Source organism: Thalassophryne amazonica, chromosome 3 (genome assembly GCF_902500255.1).
Source record: "Thalassophryne amazonica chromosome 3, fThaAma1.1, whole genome shotgun sequence".
Classification (NCBI taxonomy): domain Eukaryota; kingdom Metazoa; phylum Chordata; class Actinopteri; order Batrachoidiformes; family Batrachoididae; genus Thalassophryne; species Thalassophryne amazonica.
Window position 1 is genome coordinate 58,761,125 of NC_047105.1, and position 18,354 is coordinate 58,779,478.

At 39.8% G+C, this 18,354-nt stretch overlaps 1 protein-coding gene across 19 annotated transcripts in view; it reads right to left on the bottom strand.

Annotated features, from left to right (window-relative positions):
• The window catches only part of cadpsb (Ca2+-dependent activator protein for secretion b), a 262,642-nt gene that overhangs the window by 135,721 nt on the left and 108,567 nt on the right, over nucleotides 1-18,354 (bottom strand). For all 19 annotated transcript variants that reach the window (XM_034166408.1, XM_034166409.1, XM_034166397.1 and 16 more), the window contains exon 4: nucleotides 8,335-8,415. In XM_034166408.1, the coding sequence (XP_034022299.1) occupies nucleotides 8,335-8,415 (81 nt within the window). The remainder of the gene's footprint in view (nucleotides 1-8,334; nucleotides 8,416-18,354) is intronic.

Consider the following 18,354-nt stretch of genomic DNA (forward strand, 5'->3'; position numbering starts at 1 on the left):
ATCTTAGCACGGAGTACCCGTGCTAAATATGAATATGCATAGTAAGAGTCGAATGGTGCATGGATGATTTACTACCTCCACAGTGTGCAAATGGACTACACTACGCTATCTCAGCCTGGTAACCAAAGAAGAAGAACTTCCTGAAAAAAATTTCAAAGGAGACAGCGGATGTCTATGAAAACGGCAGCTGCGACCATGGATGGTATACGTCAGGAGCCCTTTGAAAAAGTCTGCCCTTGCAGTGTAGTTTTTGTGGCATATTTGAGTATGCTGATGTGCACCCTTTGTTGGAATCCGGGTCAAAGGACCAGTTCGATGGCTGTGACAGTATGTCCAAATGTCAGCTACTACTTACTCACGTCTAGTGCATACTACAGTAATAGTTGGGTAATATTTACTAACCAACTCACTCACTCAATGTTGGTGCATACTAAGCATTCGGACTGAGGGTCTGTTACAGTGCTAGCTAGCTAGCTAGCTATCTATCTATCTTTTTTAAACTGTGGGCTGAATTAGGCAAACCTACACATGGTCCTGTGTTTGATTATAAGAAACGGGCAAATGCTCATTGTAAATATGCCTTACGCTTTATTAAGAGGAATGAAAATGCTTTGAAATCTGAGTCACTTGCAAGGAAACTACAGCAGAATAGTCCTACCGAATTCTGGAAAGAAATAAAAACAACAAACAATTTAAAAACATCCTTACCAACTAATATAGATTGTGCAAATGGACCTGATGAAATTATTCAATTATGGCAGAATCATTATTATGAACTGTTTAATTGTATTAAAAGTAATTCATTTATGATGAACAATATAGACAAACACGAAGAAGTGGTCATTTCTACACAAGAAGTTAGTGATATTGTTATGAATCTGAGTAATAATAAGACATGTGGTGCAGATAAAATATCTGCTGAGCATTTAAAATTTTCAAGCAGGAAACTCTTTCCCTTGTTAGCTATTTGTTTCACTGGGTTTTTAATTCATGGTATTTTACCTAATTCTATACTGTCTGTGTTTTTAGTGCCTATTGTAAAGGATAAGGTTGGCAAAATAAATAGCAAAGACAACTATCGGCCTATAGCTCTAGCCAGTATTGTATCAAAAGTCTTGGAGAGGGCTATACTTAATAGAATTGAGAAGTTCACGGTGACATCTGACAATCAATTTGGTTTTAAGCCAAAACCTGGCACTGATATGTGCATTTTTGCTCTCAAGGAGCTCTTAGACTTTTATAACCAGCACAATACCACAATTTGTATGTGTTTTATTGATGCCTCAAAAGCGTTTGACCATGTAAATCATGAAAAATTGTTTCATAAACTGTACAATAGAGGAGTTCCAAAATATTTATTGAGAATTTTAGTGTATTGGTATGCTCACCGGTCTATGTGTGTGAAATGGAGAAATTATGTATCTTCTCCCTTTCATGTGAGGAATGGGGTAAGACAAGGCAGTATTCTCTCACCTTGCCTTTTTAATGTGTATATGGACAATCTGTCTAATCTGCTGAATCAATGTAGGACTGGCTGTGGGGTTGGCCATACAACCATAAACCACCTAATGTACGCCGATGACCTTGTAATTTTTTGTCCGTGTACTGCTGGGTTGCAGCAGTTGTTAAAGGTTTACTCTCAGTACGGTATAAACTTTGATATTAAATACAATGCAAAAAAGAGCAACATCATGATTGTCAGAAGTAATGAGGACTCTAAATTGTGTTTTCCTGGCTTCTCTCTGTCGGGCAGCATCCTCCAAGTGTGTGATGAAGTGAAATACTTGGGACATTACATAACCGCTGACCTGTCTGATGATAGAGACATTCACAGGCAGCATTGTATTCAATATGCACAAGCTAATATGCTTGTTCGTAAGTTCTCTATGTGCTCTGTACCTGTTAAAACTGCACTTTTTAAAGCATACTGCACTTCAGTGTACACTGCCCACCTGTGGCGGCATTACAAACAAAGTAGTATGCACAAACTTCAGGTTTCATACAATGACGGCATGAGAATGCTGCTTAAGGTGCCGCGATGGAGTAGTGCCAGTCAGATGTTTGTAAATGTCAATGTCCCAACCTGTGCTGCTGTGCTCAGAAACCTCATGTACAGATGCATGTGCAGACTCACAGATTGTGTAAACAGCATCATTCACACCCTGACCAGCCCTGCACAGAGCTCGGTCAGGTTCTTTTCTAGACTGTGGAAACATTGGTGCCTCAGTTTACATGGCCATGGATGAAACTGGTCTTTTATTGTCTTTTTTTGTTTTTGTTTTTTGTATGTTTCTCTGTGTTACTATGGACCATGTGTCTGAAATAAAGTTTGATGATGATGATGATATATATACACTCAACAAAAATATAAACGCAACACTTTTGGTTTTGCTCCCATTTTGTATGAGATGAACTCAAAGATCTAAAACTTTTTCTACATACACAATATCACCATTTCCCACAAATATTGTTCACAAACCAGTCTAAATCTGTGATAGTGAGCACTTCTCCTTTGCTGAGATAATCCATCCCACCTCATAGGTGTGCCATATCAAGATGCTGATTAGACACCATAATTAGTGCACAGGTGTGCCTTAGACTGTCCACTATAAAAGGCCACTCTGAAAGGTGCACTTTTGTTTTATTGGGGAGGATACCAGTCAGTATCTGGTGTGACCACCATTTGCCTCATGCAGTGCAACACATCTCCTTCGCATAGAGTTGATCAGGTTGTCAATTGTGGCCTGTGGAATGTTGGTCCACTCCTCTTCAATGGCTGTGCGAAGTTGCTGGATATTGGCAGGAACTGGTACACGCTGTCGTATACGCCAGTCCAGAGCATCCCAAACATGCTCAATGGGTGACATGGCCGGTGAGTATGCCGACCATGCAAGAACTGGGACATTTTCAGCTTCCAAGAATTGTGTACAGATCTTTGCAACATGGGGCCGTGCATTATCCTGCTGCAACATGAGATGATGTTCTTGGATGTATGGCACAACAATGGGCCTCAGGATCTCGTCACGGTATCTTTGTGCATTCAAAATGCCATCAATAAAATGCACCTGTGTTCTTCGTCCATAACAGACGCCTGCCCATACCATAACCCCACCGCCACCATGGGCCACTCGATCCACAACATTGACATCAGAAAACCACTCACCCACACAACGCCACACACGCTGTCTGCCATCTGCCCTGAACAGTGTGAACCGGGATTCATCCGTAAAGAGAACACCTCTCCAACGTGCCAAACGCCAGCGAATGTGAGCATTTGCCCACTCAAGTCGGTTACGACGACGAACTGGAGTCAGGTCGAGACCCCGATGAGGACGACGAGCATGCAGATGAGCTTCCCTGAGACGGTTTCTGACAGTTTGTGCAGAAATTCTTTGGTTATGCAAACCGATTGTTTCAGCAGCTGTCCGAGTGGCTGGTCTCAGACGTTCTTGGAGATGAACATGCTGGATGTGGAGGTCCTGGGCTGGTGTGGTTACACGTGGTCTGCGGTTGTGAGGCTGGTTGGATGTACTGCCAAATTCTCTGAAACGCCTTTGGAGATGGCTTATGGTATCAAATCAAATCAAATCAATTTTATTTATATAGCGCAAAATCACAACAAACAGTTGCCCCAAGGCGCTTTATATTGTAAGACAAAGCCATACAATAATTACGGAAAAACCCCAACGGTCAAAACGACCCCCTGTGAGCAAGCACTTGGCAACAATGGGAAGGAAAAAGTCCCTTTTAACAGGAAGAAACCTCCAGCAGAACCAGGCTCAGGGAGGGGCAGTCTTCTGCTGGGACTGGTTAGGGCTGAGGGAGAGAACCGGGAAAAAGACATGCTGTGGAGGGGAGCAGAGATCAATCACTAATGATTAAATGCAGAGTGGTGCATACAGAGCAAAAAGAGAAAGAAACACTCAGTGCATTATGGGAACCCCCCAGCAGTCTAAGTCTATAGCAGCATAACTAAGGGATGGTTCAGGGTCACCCGATCCAGCCCTAACTATAAGCTTTAGCAAAAAGGAAAGTTTTAAGCCTAATCTTAAAAGTAGAGAGGGTGTCTGTCTCCCTGATCCGAATTGGGAGCTGGTTCCACAGGAGAGGAGCCTGAAAGCTGAAGGCTCTGCCTCCCATTCTACTCTTACAAACCCTAGGAACTACAAGTAAGCCTGCACTCTGAGAGCGAAGCGCTCTATTGGGGTGATATGGTACAATGAGGTCCCTAAGATAAGATGGGACCTGATTATTCAAAACCTTATAAGTAAGAAGAAGAATTTTAAATTCTATTCTAGAATTAACAGGAAGCCAATGAAGAGAGGCCAATATGGGTGAGATATGCTCTCTCCTAGTCCCTGTCAGTACTCTAGCTGCAGCATTTTGAATTAACTGAAGGCTTTTCAGGGAACTTTTAGGACAACCTGATAATAATGAATTACAATAGTCCAGCCTAGAGGAAATAAATGCATGAATTAGTTTTTCAGCATCACTCTGAGACAAGACCTTTCTAATTTTAGAGATATTGCGTAAATGCAAAAAAGCAGTCTTACATATTTGTTTAATATGCACTTTGAATGACATATCCTGATCAAAAATGACTCCAAGATTTCTCACAGTATTACTAGAGGTCAGGGTAATGCCATCCAGAGTAAGAATCTGGTTAGACATGTTTCTAAGATTTGTGGGGCCAAGTACAATAACTTCAGTTTTAGTTTAAAAGCAGGAAATTAGAGGTCATCCATGTCCTTATGTCTGTAAGACAATCCTGCAGTTTAGCTAATTGGTGTGTGTCCTCTGGCTTCATGGATAGATAAAGCTGGGTATCATCTGCGTAACAATGAAAATTTAAGCAATGCGGTCTAATAATACTGCCTAAGGGAAGCATGTATAAAGTGAATAAAATTGGCACAGAACCTTGTGGAACTCCATAATTAACCTTAGTCTGTGAAGAAGATTCCCCATTTACATGAACAAATTGTAATCTATTAGATAAATATGATTCAAACCACCGCAGCGCAGTGCCTTTAATACCTATGGCATGCTCTAATCTCTGTAATAAAATTTTATGGTCAACAGTATCAAAAGCAGCACTGAGGTCTAACAGAACAAGCACAGAGATGAGTCCACTGTCTGAGGCCATAAGAAGATCATTTGTAACCTTCACTAATGCTGTTTCTGTACTATGATGAATTCTAAAACCTGACTGAAACTCTTCAAATAGACCATTCCTCTGCAGATGATCAGTTAGCTGTTTAACAACTACCCTTTCAAGAATTTTTGAGAGAAAAGGAAGGTTGGAGATTGGCCTATAATTAGCTAAGATAGCTGGGTCAAGTGAGGGCTTTTTAAGTAATGGTTTAATTACTGCCACCTTAAAAGCCTGTGGTACATAGCCAACTAATAAAGATAGATTGATCATATTTAAGATCGAAGCATTAAATAATGGTAGGGCTTCCTTGAGCAGCCTGGTAGGAATGGGGTCTAATAGACATGTTGATGGTTTGGATGAAGTAACTAATGAAAATAACTCAGACAGAACAATCTGAGAGAAAGAGTCTAACCAAATACCGGCATCACTGAAAGCAGTCAAAGATAACGATACGTCTTTGGGATGGTTATGAGTAATTTTTTCTCTAATAGTTTAAATTTTATTAGCAAAGAAAGTCATGAAGTCATTACTAGTTAAAGTTAAAGGAATACTCGGCTCAATAGAGCTCTGACTCTTTGTCAGCCTGGCTACAGTGCTGAAAAGAAACCTGGGGTTGTTCTTATTTTCTTCAATTAGTGATGAGTAGTAAGATGTCCTAGCTTTACGGAGGGCTTTTTTATAGAGCAACAGACTCTTTTTCCAGGCTAAGTGAAGATCTTCTAAATTAGTGAGACGCCATTTCCTCTCCAACGTACGGGTTATCTGCTTTAAGCTGCGAGTTTGTGAGTTATACCACGGAGTCAGGCACTTCTGATTTAAAGCTCTCTTTTTCAGAGGAGCTACAGCATCCAAAGTTGTCTTCAATGAGGATGTAAAACTATTGACGAGATACTCTATCTCACTTACAGAGCTTAGGTAGCTACTCTGCACTGTGTTGGTATATGGCATTAGGGAACATAAAGAAGGAAACATATCCTTAAACCTAGTTACAGTGCTTTCTGAAAGACGTCTAGTGTAATGAAACTTATTCCCCACTGCTGGGTAGTCCATCAGAGTAAATGTAAATGTTATTAAGAAATGATCAGACAGAAGGGAGTTTTCAGGGAATACTGTTAAGTCTTCAATTTCCATACCATAAGTCAGAACAAGATCTAAGATATGATTAAAGTGGTGGGTGGACTCATTTACATTTTGAGCAAAGCCAATTCAGTCTAATAATAGATTAAATGCAATGTTGAGGCTGTTATTCTCAGCATCTGTGTGGATGTTAAAATCGCCCACTATAATTATCTTATCTGAGCTAAGCACTAAGTCAGACAAAAGTTCTGAAAATTCACAGAGAAACTCACAGTAACGACCAGGAGGACGATAGATAACAACAAATAAAACTGGTTTTTGGGACTTCCAATTTGGATGGACAAGACTAAGAGACAAGCTTTCAAATGAATTAAAGCTCTGTCTGGGTTTTTGATTAATTAATAAGCTGGAATGGAAGATTGCTGCTAATCCTCCGCCTCGGCCCGTGCTATGAGCGTTCTAGGCAGTTAGTGTGACTCGGGGGTGTTGACTCATTTAAACTAACATAATCATCCTGCTGTAACCAGGTTTCTGTAAGGCAGAATACATCAATATGTTGATCAATTATTATATCATTTACTAACAGGGACTTAGAAGAGAGAGACCTAATGTTTAATAGACCACGTTTAACTGTTTTAGTCTGTGGTGCAGTTGAAGGTGCTATATTATTTTTTCTTTTTGAATTTTTATGCTTAAATAGATTTTTGCTGGTTATTGGTGGTCTGGGAGCAGGCTTATGGTAGAGAAATGAACATTCAATACAAGAGCAACAGCTCTGGTTGACATTCCTGCTGTCAGCATGCCAATTGCATGCTCCTTCAAATCTTGCGACATCTGTGGCATTGTGCTGTGTGATAAAACTGCACCTTTCAGAGTGGCCTTTTATTGTGGGCAGTCTAAGGCACACCTGTGCACTAATCATGGTGTCTAATCAGCATCTTGATATGGCACACCTGTGAGGTGGGATGGATTATCTCAGCAAAGGAGAAGTGCTCACTATCACAGATTTAGACTGGTTTGTGAACAATATTTGAGGGAAATGGTGATATTGTGTATGTGGAAAAAGTTTTAGATTTTTGAGTTCATCTCATACAAAATGGGAGCAAAACCAAAAGTGTTGCGTTTATATTTTTGTTGAGTGTATATATATATATATATATATATATATATATATATATATATATATATGTATGTGTCAAGGTAGAAACTGTGAAATCTGGTAGAAACTGCTATTCTACCAGGAGAGATTACGATCGGAGTCTTGACTGCGATCACAATCTCTACTGGCAGAAACTGTGATTCTACCAGATCGCAGTTTCTACCTTGACATACATGTTTGTTTTCAATCCAATTTTTCATGTGTAAAATTGAAAGCTTTAAGATTTCTTCTACACACACAAAAGTTTTATTTCCCTTGAGTTTTGTTTACAAATGTGTTACAAATCCATGTTAGTGAGAAATTCATCTTTGCCAAGATAATTCATCCAAATGGCTGGTGTGGCATATCAAGATGGTGATTAAGCAGCATGATTATTGCATTTAAATGTGTTTTGGACTAGTTTCAATAAAAGAACAACTCAAAAATATGCAAAACATAATGGTGCAAATGCCAAATGGCAATTGCACCATTGTGTTGTGCATATTTTTATGGTAACCAGTCCAAAACACATCTATTCAGTAATGTATACATCCATTTTCTGAACCTGCTTATTTCACTTAAGAGTCACAGGGATGGGGGGGGGGGGGGGGGGGGCGGGCTTGTAGGCAGCTGAACTCGATCATATTATTCACTGGGCAAGATGCGTGGTCAAGACCTGGACATGCTGCCAGTTTACTTCTGCAAGAATCATGCTGTTTAATCAGCATCACAGCATGAAACATCAGCCAGGCGGATGGATTAGTGGAGTGCTCACTCACAAATCTGTGAACAAATTCAAGAGAAATAAGCATTTTTTTGTGCACAGATCTTTTGCATGAAAAATGCAAAAGAAAAATAAATGTTGCATTTATGTTGGTGTTGAGTATATTTACACCATACTAGTGACATTAAACAAATAATAAAGCATATTAAAAACAATGTGAGACCCCCGCTGTGTCTGACTCACCCTGGCAATCTGGTCAGCCATCTGAAGCCGACCGTCCAGCTCTCTTCTTATCTGTGCAGCCTGCTCGTCCAGGTTATCCAGCTATGCACACACAAAAAAACATTCAACCAAGGTGCAGAGTTAAACATTACATATTGTAGGTTCACATCCAATATTGCGCATAAATTTTAGACTTGATTTTAAAAAAATAAAAATAAAAATATGAATGAAAAGCTGGTAAAAATAAGTCATTTACAATAAATAGTGCTAAACATGAAGACTAACCTAAATAAATGCCATCTCATGACCTTTGACATTTAAAATTAAATTGTGTCAATTGGCATATGGTTTTATTGTTTTGATCAGTTGATTATTTATTCCTGTTTGTTATCTTTATGGATTTACTGAACTAATCGGGCTGCATACTGTATCTATAAAGTACAGCAATCAGGTTCTTATTCATCTGAAACTGTTACTGTCTTTAACATGCTATTTGCTATTTAATAAATTATTTGGCAGTTTTTGAACAGGTGCTTTAACTTTTGAGCAAGAATTTGTACATGACACAGACAAAGACTCTTTGAAAATAAAGACATGAGATATCAGCTTGTGAAGGCCCATGTGAGGCTTGAGCCTAGATTTTATGTTTTCTTCTCTGTTGCACTCCATCATGAAGCTGGAACACTATTGATGCAACAGACATAAATTAAACTATGCAAAATTTCTCCACTGCAAACTGCATAGTAGTAACTCCTACAGTGTCTTGGTGGCTTCTGTCACTAGGCTTTTTCCTGCACAGTCACTCAGTTTTGTCTACACCAGACTGGTATGGCACCATAAGGTACCATACTATTTGCACTTTTTAATGATTGATGCAAATGAAGTCCAGAGATATGTTTAGTGACTTGGGAATGTTCATGTATCCATCACCTGACTTGTTTTAAGAAAACTGGCTGTAAAAATGAGTTTGGGTTAGTCTCTGCAATTCCATGTGGGCTTTGAAAATGTGGAAGGAATGTGTATAAAAATGCCCATAATTCATAAATAGTTAATGTGATATTTTTCTTCACGCTCTGGAGTCGTTTGACATAGATATGCGGCAAAGTCACTGAATTAAGCGGTCATACCATCAAATCCCCCACACTCTGAGTTTCCGTTTGAATGTGTGCTGAAAGAGCAGACTTCGATGAATGGGACGTCTCTCTCTTGCTATCGTCCTTTCTGCCCGGAGCAATTACAAGGGGAAAAAACATGACTTTCCCTTTATCAACTGACAGAAAAGGCATGTCCTAAACCAAATCAAAATGATCATAAACCCACATATTTGGTCGTGGAAGCACTAAATTCTTTCCTCTTCTATGGCCAGGGGTGGGAACATCTTCCCCTTTATCACTGGTGGAAAAAATACAAGAATGGCAGCATCAGGTCTGTGACATGTCCAAAACAAGTCAGGGAGGTCTTCTTTTAGACAGAAATTGTTTTTCTGAGTGGCACAAATATAATTTGTGTGGCATCTTATTTAAAGTAAATAGTTGTTCAAAAACACCAAAAGCACTTCCTGCATTTTAATGTAAATAGTTGTATGTAACATTGTTATTTGTTATATTTGTTCATATGTTTTTGAAATTTCCAATTTATGTCTTCATTCTAAGTTATTAAAACAGTTTAAACATGTTTGTGGTTTTCACAGTAAAAACAAAAGCAAAAAAAAAATAAATTATATTCCGATTTTATGTTTTTGTGTGTGAATTTAGGTTCACTGTCTTAAATATGTCAGAATGAAAGAAAAACTGCAAAGTCACACAGGTGAGGTTGTGCTGAAAACAATGACACCAAACAAGGCAAAGTAAACAGTTTTTTAAGGTAAATTATGAAGGTAAAACCAAAAGTAGTTAAAAACACCCAATTACACCCTGGACTCCAGAGGGTTAAACCTCGAATTAAGCTCCAAGTTGACATGTAGAGGCATTGTCCAAATACTTATGGACCTGACTACATATACTTGTAATGAGTAATTTTTTAGACCTGTAGTCTCAAACCCTGTGTAGTAAATCCTTACAGCAAACATAATTTTAACTCTTGATTACGACTGACGTAAATAACATAGATGCAGCCACCCATCAAATTGCTTCTTCACAATTATGAGAAATTACACAAGACATGCCATGTTTCCAAAAATCAGTGACCACAGACAGTGTGTTAGAGTGCATGTGTTGCTATGGGTGTGATCTGCCTGAAAGCAGAAAGCCTCAGTGTAACTGAAAAGGGCGCCAATAGAGACTATAAGTGGATGGATGGATCCTTTATATAGTGCTAATGGTGATAATTACATTAGGTACAGCTGCAGTTAAAAGAAAAAGGATGCAACAAAAATAAGCTCTAATCAACAAGACACAAATAAAGCAAATGTCACTATGCAACCCGAAAGTGATGATGACTGACTGAATATAAAATCTAATTAGCACGTCAGTCTGCTGTAACGCTGTGATCATAGCAGCACGATGTGGCAACACACACAAAGAGGTGGAAATCAATTCATGTGAGGGAATGTCTGTGGCTTGTTCTGGAAGTGCCCTGGGATTTTTATTTTATTATCTATGTTAGTCAGTATGTATGTTTGTTTGTTTTGTTTTTTTTTGTAATCATTGCTTTTTTCACTTTTAATCACAGCAAGGTCAAACACGAAATTCAATGAAACAACTTTCCTGGTCGCAATTTTTGAAATTTTGCCTCCAAGTTTGGCATGAACATAGTGATAGGCCTTGCCCATACGCCATTACCGAGGATACGTGATTGACTTTGACCTTCTGGGTTTCACTTGAGGTCAAAGGTCACGTAAATAAGGTAAAACTTCAGATTACAGCAAAACATGTCGTGTAATTCATCAAATTAAAGGGCTTGATGAGGGGATCCAGAATATAGCAAAGGTTTTAAGTTATGACGTCATTTGATTACATCATCATGCAAAAAACATGCAATTTTTTAAGGGTTTTGTTAACTCGCTGTACAGCATACAGTTTACATCACAGACTTTTGCAACGTCACAGAGCAGCCCTAGCAAGGTACCTTTCAGCACACAAAATAATCAAGCTTAAGGTCAAAGGTCAAGGTCACAGCAAGGTCAAACACGAAATTCAACTAAACAGCTTTCCTGGTCGCAATTTTTGAAATTTTGCCTCCAATTTTGGCATGAACATAGTGATAGAACTTGCCCAAAAGCCGTTACGTGGGATAAGCGATTGACCTTGACCTTCAGGGTTTCGCTTAAGGTCAAATGTCACCTAAATTAGGTCAAACTTCAGATTACAGCAAAACATATCATGTAATGCATCAAATTAAAGGGCTTGATGATGTCATTTGATGATGTCATTACAAAAAATTGCAAAATAAATTTTTTTTAAGGGTGTGACAAAGCCTGTAAATCATTATTACAGACTCTTGTAAAATCACATATAGCAGTCTTACGGAGATACCTTTCAGCACACAAAAGGGTCAGTGTCGAGGTCAAAGGTCAACATCACAGGAAGGTCAAACACTGAAATCACAAACAAAAAACTTTGCTGGTCGCAATTTGTGCCTCCAAATTTGGCATGAATATAGTATATTCCCTTGCCCGCCAGTCCCTCTTCATGGTGGTCGTTCCTTGTGGTAGTCTCTTTTGTTCACCTTTTGGCAAGATACCGGTCACTCTCAGGGTGACAGTTTTATTTATTTATGATCCGTTTTGCACTTGTTTTTCTTTAAGATGAAGAGTCAGAACAATGTCCAAAAATCACAATACATACAGCGAGGAAGAGAAGAACCAATCTGTAATAAAGTGATTTATGGTTTTAAAACAAAACTGTCTACAGTAGGGCTGAAATGATTAGTCGAGCAACTTGAATAATTCGATTACAAAAAATGTTCCAGGCAAATTCTGTGCCCTGAAGCTTCGTTTAACGTTGTAGTACATATACCAGGCCTGTATGTAGTGCTGTAACGTCCCCAGAAAAAAAAAAGAAGACTAGCGTATGCGCTTAAGCCGTGTAAGGGCTAATCAATTTAGCACAAAAGCTAGATCTTTCCAATGCAACACACAGAGTAAAATAAAGTCTTTTCAGAGAGAGACGGCCCACGCTGATCATCTGAAATAGCTTACTGCGCATTTAATGCATTTTTTTTTAAACACCGTTTGGTCGGCTGCCTGCTCGCCGCTCTACGTGGGGAGTGGCTATTCGCGCGGCGGCTGGCTGCTGCCTCTCTCTGCTTGGTGTGAAGGGCTCAGCACTGCCCTCACACTGGGTGAGTCACAGCTCCATCCCCGGCCACACTGACAAACAGTCTCTGAAAGAAGATCCACTCTTTCTTCTGTGTTTTGCTCAGGCTCGCACTGAGTGTTTCGCTTTTTAATTTTTGCTTTTTTGGGCAACACACAAGGCTTCACAAACAGAGTAAATTAAATTAAATAATTTTTAAAAAACTGACTGCGAGGCTTGCCTGTTCAACCTCCAGAGGAAATGCATCTGCTGAAATGCAGAGAAAGAGGGATAAAAAAATTCACGCAGGGACCCAGTCCACCAAACTTTAAAAAAAAAACAAAAAAACTTAAAATGATTAAATTTTACAGGCTGGGGGGGGCAGAAAGCCACATCCCATCATCATTTTAGCAAAATGTCAAGACTTTGGCCTGACTTTGGCTGAGCCCCTGACACCGGGAAAGATCTAAAACTGGTAAAGATGTGAAAAAATAAATAACTACCCAAGAATACAAAAAGGGATACACTAAATTTGACAATCTGTGTGATGGTGCAGCGACATTGTGCTATTGCTTAGGAAGAGCCCTGGAGTGTTGATGTTGTTTAAAAATGCAAAATTACTCGATTAATCCCAGAATAATCAATAGAATACTCGATTACTAAAATAGTCAATAGCTGCAGCCCTAGACCGCAGTGGACAATATCACTCCTCACATCTTGACATCTATTAGCCTAGTTTTTGCCACAGCATAATGAAATGCTGAGAAGTTCACAGCTTCCTCATCAATAATGAACAAGAGTTTGTATTAGCTGACACAAGGAAAAGGACAGAAGTGATGTCTCTGTTGCTATGTGCTTCACTCCTTCAGCTGGTAATGTATGTCAGCCAAAACCACTCATTCTGATCAAATGTGACTTCCAACCAGCCAAAGCCATCTCTGCTATGAGAGCAGGTGACTAACTGAGACGTGTCAGCAGCACAGCATATCTGGAGATCCTTTGCATGCAGAAAAAAAAAACACTAGAAGCCTCTCAGCATTGTCTTAGTGATACTGATGAACTGAAAAATCCTGGAGTTTTAGTGCTGCATCTTAAAACTGTAAGGAGCAGGCAGCAGGACTCTCATATTGACACCTTTATGGTGTCAGATCTCGCGCGTAATCACATTCTCACTGGGGAGGCCGAGATTTCGTTGTCAGTGTAAACAAGCGTTTGCGGCAACTTGTTTGCAACATTGCATCGGTATGGAGGTGAGTTTAACCAAAATATGTATTTAGGTGTTTAACTAAGATGATCGTGAGTCTTTAATGTGAGTTTTATTTTTAAAAAAGCATGTTGCTGTTAGGGTTGCGTGTCAGGAACCAGTTCTTTTCAGGTATCATTAAGAAATTATTTGATCCATCAACATCAATAGCCTCCCTTATCGGTCCTTCAGAGTGGCCGTTGTTTTTGAGGGTGTTTGTCAGGAAAATGATAATTTCTCGACATTGATTACAGACCCTGCAGCGGATCTGTATAATCAAGCGTTTCTGCAGCATGACTTTGCTTTGAACCTTGAACCAATGAAGCAGTGCTTCAATCTTCGATAAATGGTAAATGGACTGCATTTATATAGTGCATCTGCATTTCCATCTGCATCAGACGCTCAAAGCGCTTTACAATTATGCCTCACATTCACCCCGATGTCAGGGTGCTGCCATACAAGGCGCTCACTACACACCGGGAGCAATAGGGGATTAAAGACCTTGCCCAAGGGCCCTTAGTGATCTGCTGCTTCGTTGGTTCTTTGTTTTATTTTGCTTTATCTTAATTTTCCCCCGCTAAAACCCTAAAGAGTATATGTCTGTGAGTAATATTTACCTTTTTATGTTAAACTGACCTGTTATGGTCTTCTGAAACAGTTGATGTATTTTATAACTTAAAAATGGGACAGACGCTAACACGTTAGCATGTCTATGGCATTTTCAATGTTAAAGTGAGCATTAAGCTAAGCCATTATCAAGCCTCCGTCCCCAGCGTGCAAAGGATTCTGAGATACTCTAAAACCGTGAATAAAATTAATTGACAAGGTGCCAGCACATGCTGCTTAGGGCCCCTTCGCACATAGTGCAAATATGGTCGATTTGCACATAAAGTGCACATGAAGCAGGAATCCGATGCAAAATGTGTAGAATCATAGTTGCTTCTAATGCCTCGTACACCTGTTACTACAACTATTTGAAAGACAGAGTGTGCGCTGTGTGAGCCCATCGAACCCTCTCGTGGCAGGTATCAGCCAAATTCCACGTGACACGCACCAACATCTAACACCACTCGCATGGCACTGTGTGGCCATTCACACAATTAGCACAACAACAGTCAGCAGACAATCATTGTCGTTCTGGCAGTGAAATTTGTCTAAGTACCCCATGAGTGTGGCTTTGGTGTGTGCGCTAAACTGACAGGAGGTGTGGCCATCGACAGAAGCAGTTGTAGAGAGCTGTCATTCTGGACATCACAGCTGGACAACACGTACTGTGTTTGGATGGACATGGACTAACAACTGCCCAATGTGACACACGTGTGTCTGCTTGCTGTCATCATGTGGACATAAATCAAAACATATATTGCTGTGGTGACAGGCTGCGGTGAGTGAGCGCGCGCATGCTGCAGGTTGAAATGGACCGTCAGATCATAACATGCAGTGGGCAATCTGACTGTCACATGAGCTCTGTTCCACATAACATGGTGTAAGTCTTGTGGTGCGCCCTCCACAAGACACGCGTGTCGGGCAGGACACGCGCGCGGGGCTGGCTAGACACTACCAGTAGATGTGGACAAGATGAGAGCACACTGCTTCTCATTCATGTCATTTCCGGACTGTATGTCTGTGACCATGGGTCATCACCAGAGGAACAGACGGATCATATTTGCATTGCCCGCTTTATAAATGCAGTGTTTTTATATGGTGTGGTTTTATTTTTTTTAATACGTCCATGTCCTTTCTGATATCAGGCAGTTTCTGGCAGCTTTTACAAGACAGTAACGGTAGCTCAGTGGTAAAGTTTCTGACTGGAAAGCAGAGCTTTTGCAAAGCGTGGGTTCAATTCCCATGGGTGGCTTGTAATTAAATTTTTTTATTAAATAAAAACTGGTGAGAAAAGCTGCTGCGTTCCCGCGTCCACAAAACCATCGCACCATGTATTTTTTATTTATTTTTTCTTCACAGCAACTGCGCAATGTGGTTACACATCGTGCAGCTGCTGGCACTGTGTTCCCGCGTGCATGAACCATTGCACCGGCATCGTGCATGCCTGCCCCTCAGCGTGACGTTTCGTGGTTTGTTCATACGAGCGCTACCGCCATGAGTCGCCCTGGAGTTGTACGTATTCACACTGTGTGAAGGGGCCCTTATACAGAGTTAACCGCAATTAAGCAACCAATCAAAAATTAGCAATGCCTCTCAAAATAACACGTTCATTTAGATGATTTAATTGTCAATCAATTACAATTTTTAATTACAACATGACTGTCCATAGTTAACCGTGAGTAATCACACTTTTTATCTTCAATCCATAAACAAAATAAGCAAATGTAAAATTGTAGTAGTGAAACAGTCAGAATAACAGAGACTGTAGTTGCTTTAGTTGTAAAAATATATTATTTTTCATTATTATTGTTATTATTACTACTGTTGTTGTTTGTAAGAAGATATCTTTAAAGGCCCTGTCACACATTGATGATATAGCCAGCGTATGCCAACCGTATTAAAAAACGCTGGCAAAAGTCTAATAAGTTCCAGGTAAGTTTTATTTATAAGTTAAGTGCATGTTGAAGCTCTCCGATACATGTTCTAATAAGGTGAGCTCCTCAAAAAATTGTGGGCATGCTGAAACTTTTCAACGAATGTCAGCATGTGACTCATATGTCCCACACATGCTGGACATAAGTTGTAGGTAAGTTTTGTGATTGTTGGCAGGTTTCTTGTAATTTACTCATAGTTCTAAATACGTCCATCAATGCTGGCCACTGATTGGCTGAAACGAATCAGTGGCCAGCAGTCTGTCCTTAGGCGGACAGACTGTTTCATTTATACACGGAGTAAATATTACCTGTTCGCTTCACTCCAATTGATCATCACAGCCTGACAGACAGTATCCACATAAAGTGTCCTGATTTTGGAAAACAACATCTGAAAATACTTATTTCCTTGTGGCTGGAAACGTAACATTTTAAAGCAAGTCCCTTGGTGTTTTTTCTGCTGCAGGTGCGTTTCTCAGAGGATGTCAGTGTTGCACTCTGAACACACAGACGTGCTGTGATGATTTAAACTTTTAAAGTGTCAGTTGATCACTATCAGGTGTGATCAAATAAAGCACTGTAACTCTAAACATTTAAAGTGCTGTCGCTGTCGTTGTGATCATCAGACGACCTGATCGATCAGGTGTGATCAGAGCTGAATGAAGTGCTGTGACTCTTTAAACTTTTAAAGCGCCGTCACTGTGATCTGTCAGTGTGAGCACCACACTGACAGATTCCTTCATTCAGGTCTGATCACACCTGATCACAGTTGACTGGCACTTTAAAAGTATAAATCATCACAGCGTTTTATTATTCAGGTCTGTGATGATCTGATGAGGTCTGATCAGTGGACTTGATCAAAAAGCAACTGCTCAGCGCTTTAAAAGTTTAAAGAGCCACAGCGCTCCATTCATTCACGGCAGTGTTTACCACAGCCAGTCGACTCAACATTCTGTACACGACAATGGTCCACCAAGATAAAAATGAAAATAAAATAATAAAATAATGTAAAATTACTCTGTTTCTGACCCACACCACACCATGCAGTACCGACCCAAATCACTTGGTTGAAACGTGGCTGTTGGCATACGCTTGCTAATCATTAAGGTGTGACAGCTGCATTAATTTATGTACGCCAACATATGCCAGCGTTTTTAATACGGTCGGCATACACAGGCTAAATCGTCAAGGCATGACAGAGCCTTAAGATATTGTCAAAAGTGGGCCTTTCCTATAACGAGGAGGTGTGGGGGGAGGGGGGCGTTGTGCAGGGCCCTTTCAACACCTCTCAGTGGCTCACCCCCTGTGTACTGTTTGCGTAAACAGGAAAAACTTTTTTTTTTTTTTTTTTTTTGCGGAAATCACTAGTTGATTGGCCAGGAGGAAGGTAATATGTACGTGCACTTATTTGGTGACTTGGGTTTAATTAGTCCAGTACATATCAATCAAGAAATGCCTTGACCAAACATTTCCACTCAGAGATGTTTCTTTCTGCTTTCCCATCCGCACACTGCTGCATGGCTTCCTGGTGTCCCAAATTACAGTGCAGACCGTAGATCACAGAAGGTGCGTGCATTAGTTGCGTGCTAAAACATTTGTGGCATCAAAAGGAATTTGCATTAACATGTTACTATTGTGTTAACTTTGATGGCGCTATAAATATCTGTACTGTATTTTATAGTGTAAAAGTCTGACTTTAAGAATGCCTCTTGACAAGAAAAAAAACCCATTTATAAGTCACACTGGAGTATAAGTTGCACCATATTTTTTGTACTATCAACTCTTTAATTTGGAATTTTTGTGCATTGTTGTATTTTGTGTATTGTGTTAATTCCTGGGAAAGTCCTACATAAATAGTCATAACTATTATTAATAATACGAGCAAAGCGATGAAAAGCTCACTCATGGTACACTGTCACAAACAGGAAGTGCCAAATTTTGAGTCCACAGTGAAACAGGAAATGTCAAATGTTGAACACTTCCTGTAGCTACAGCAGAGGATATTTACCTGTTTTTCATTATGTTG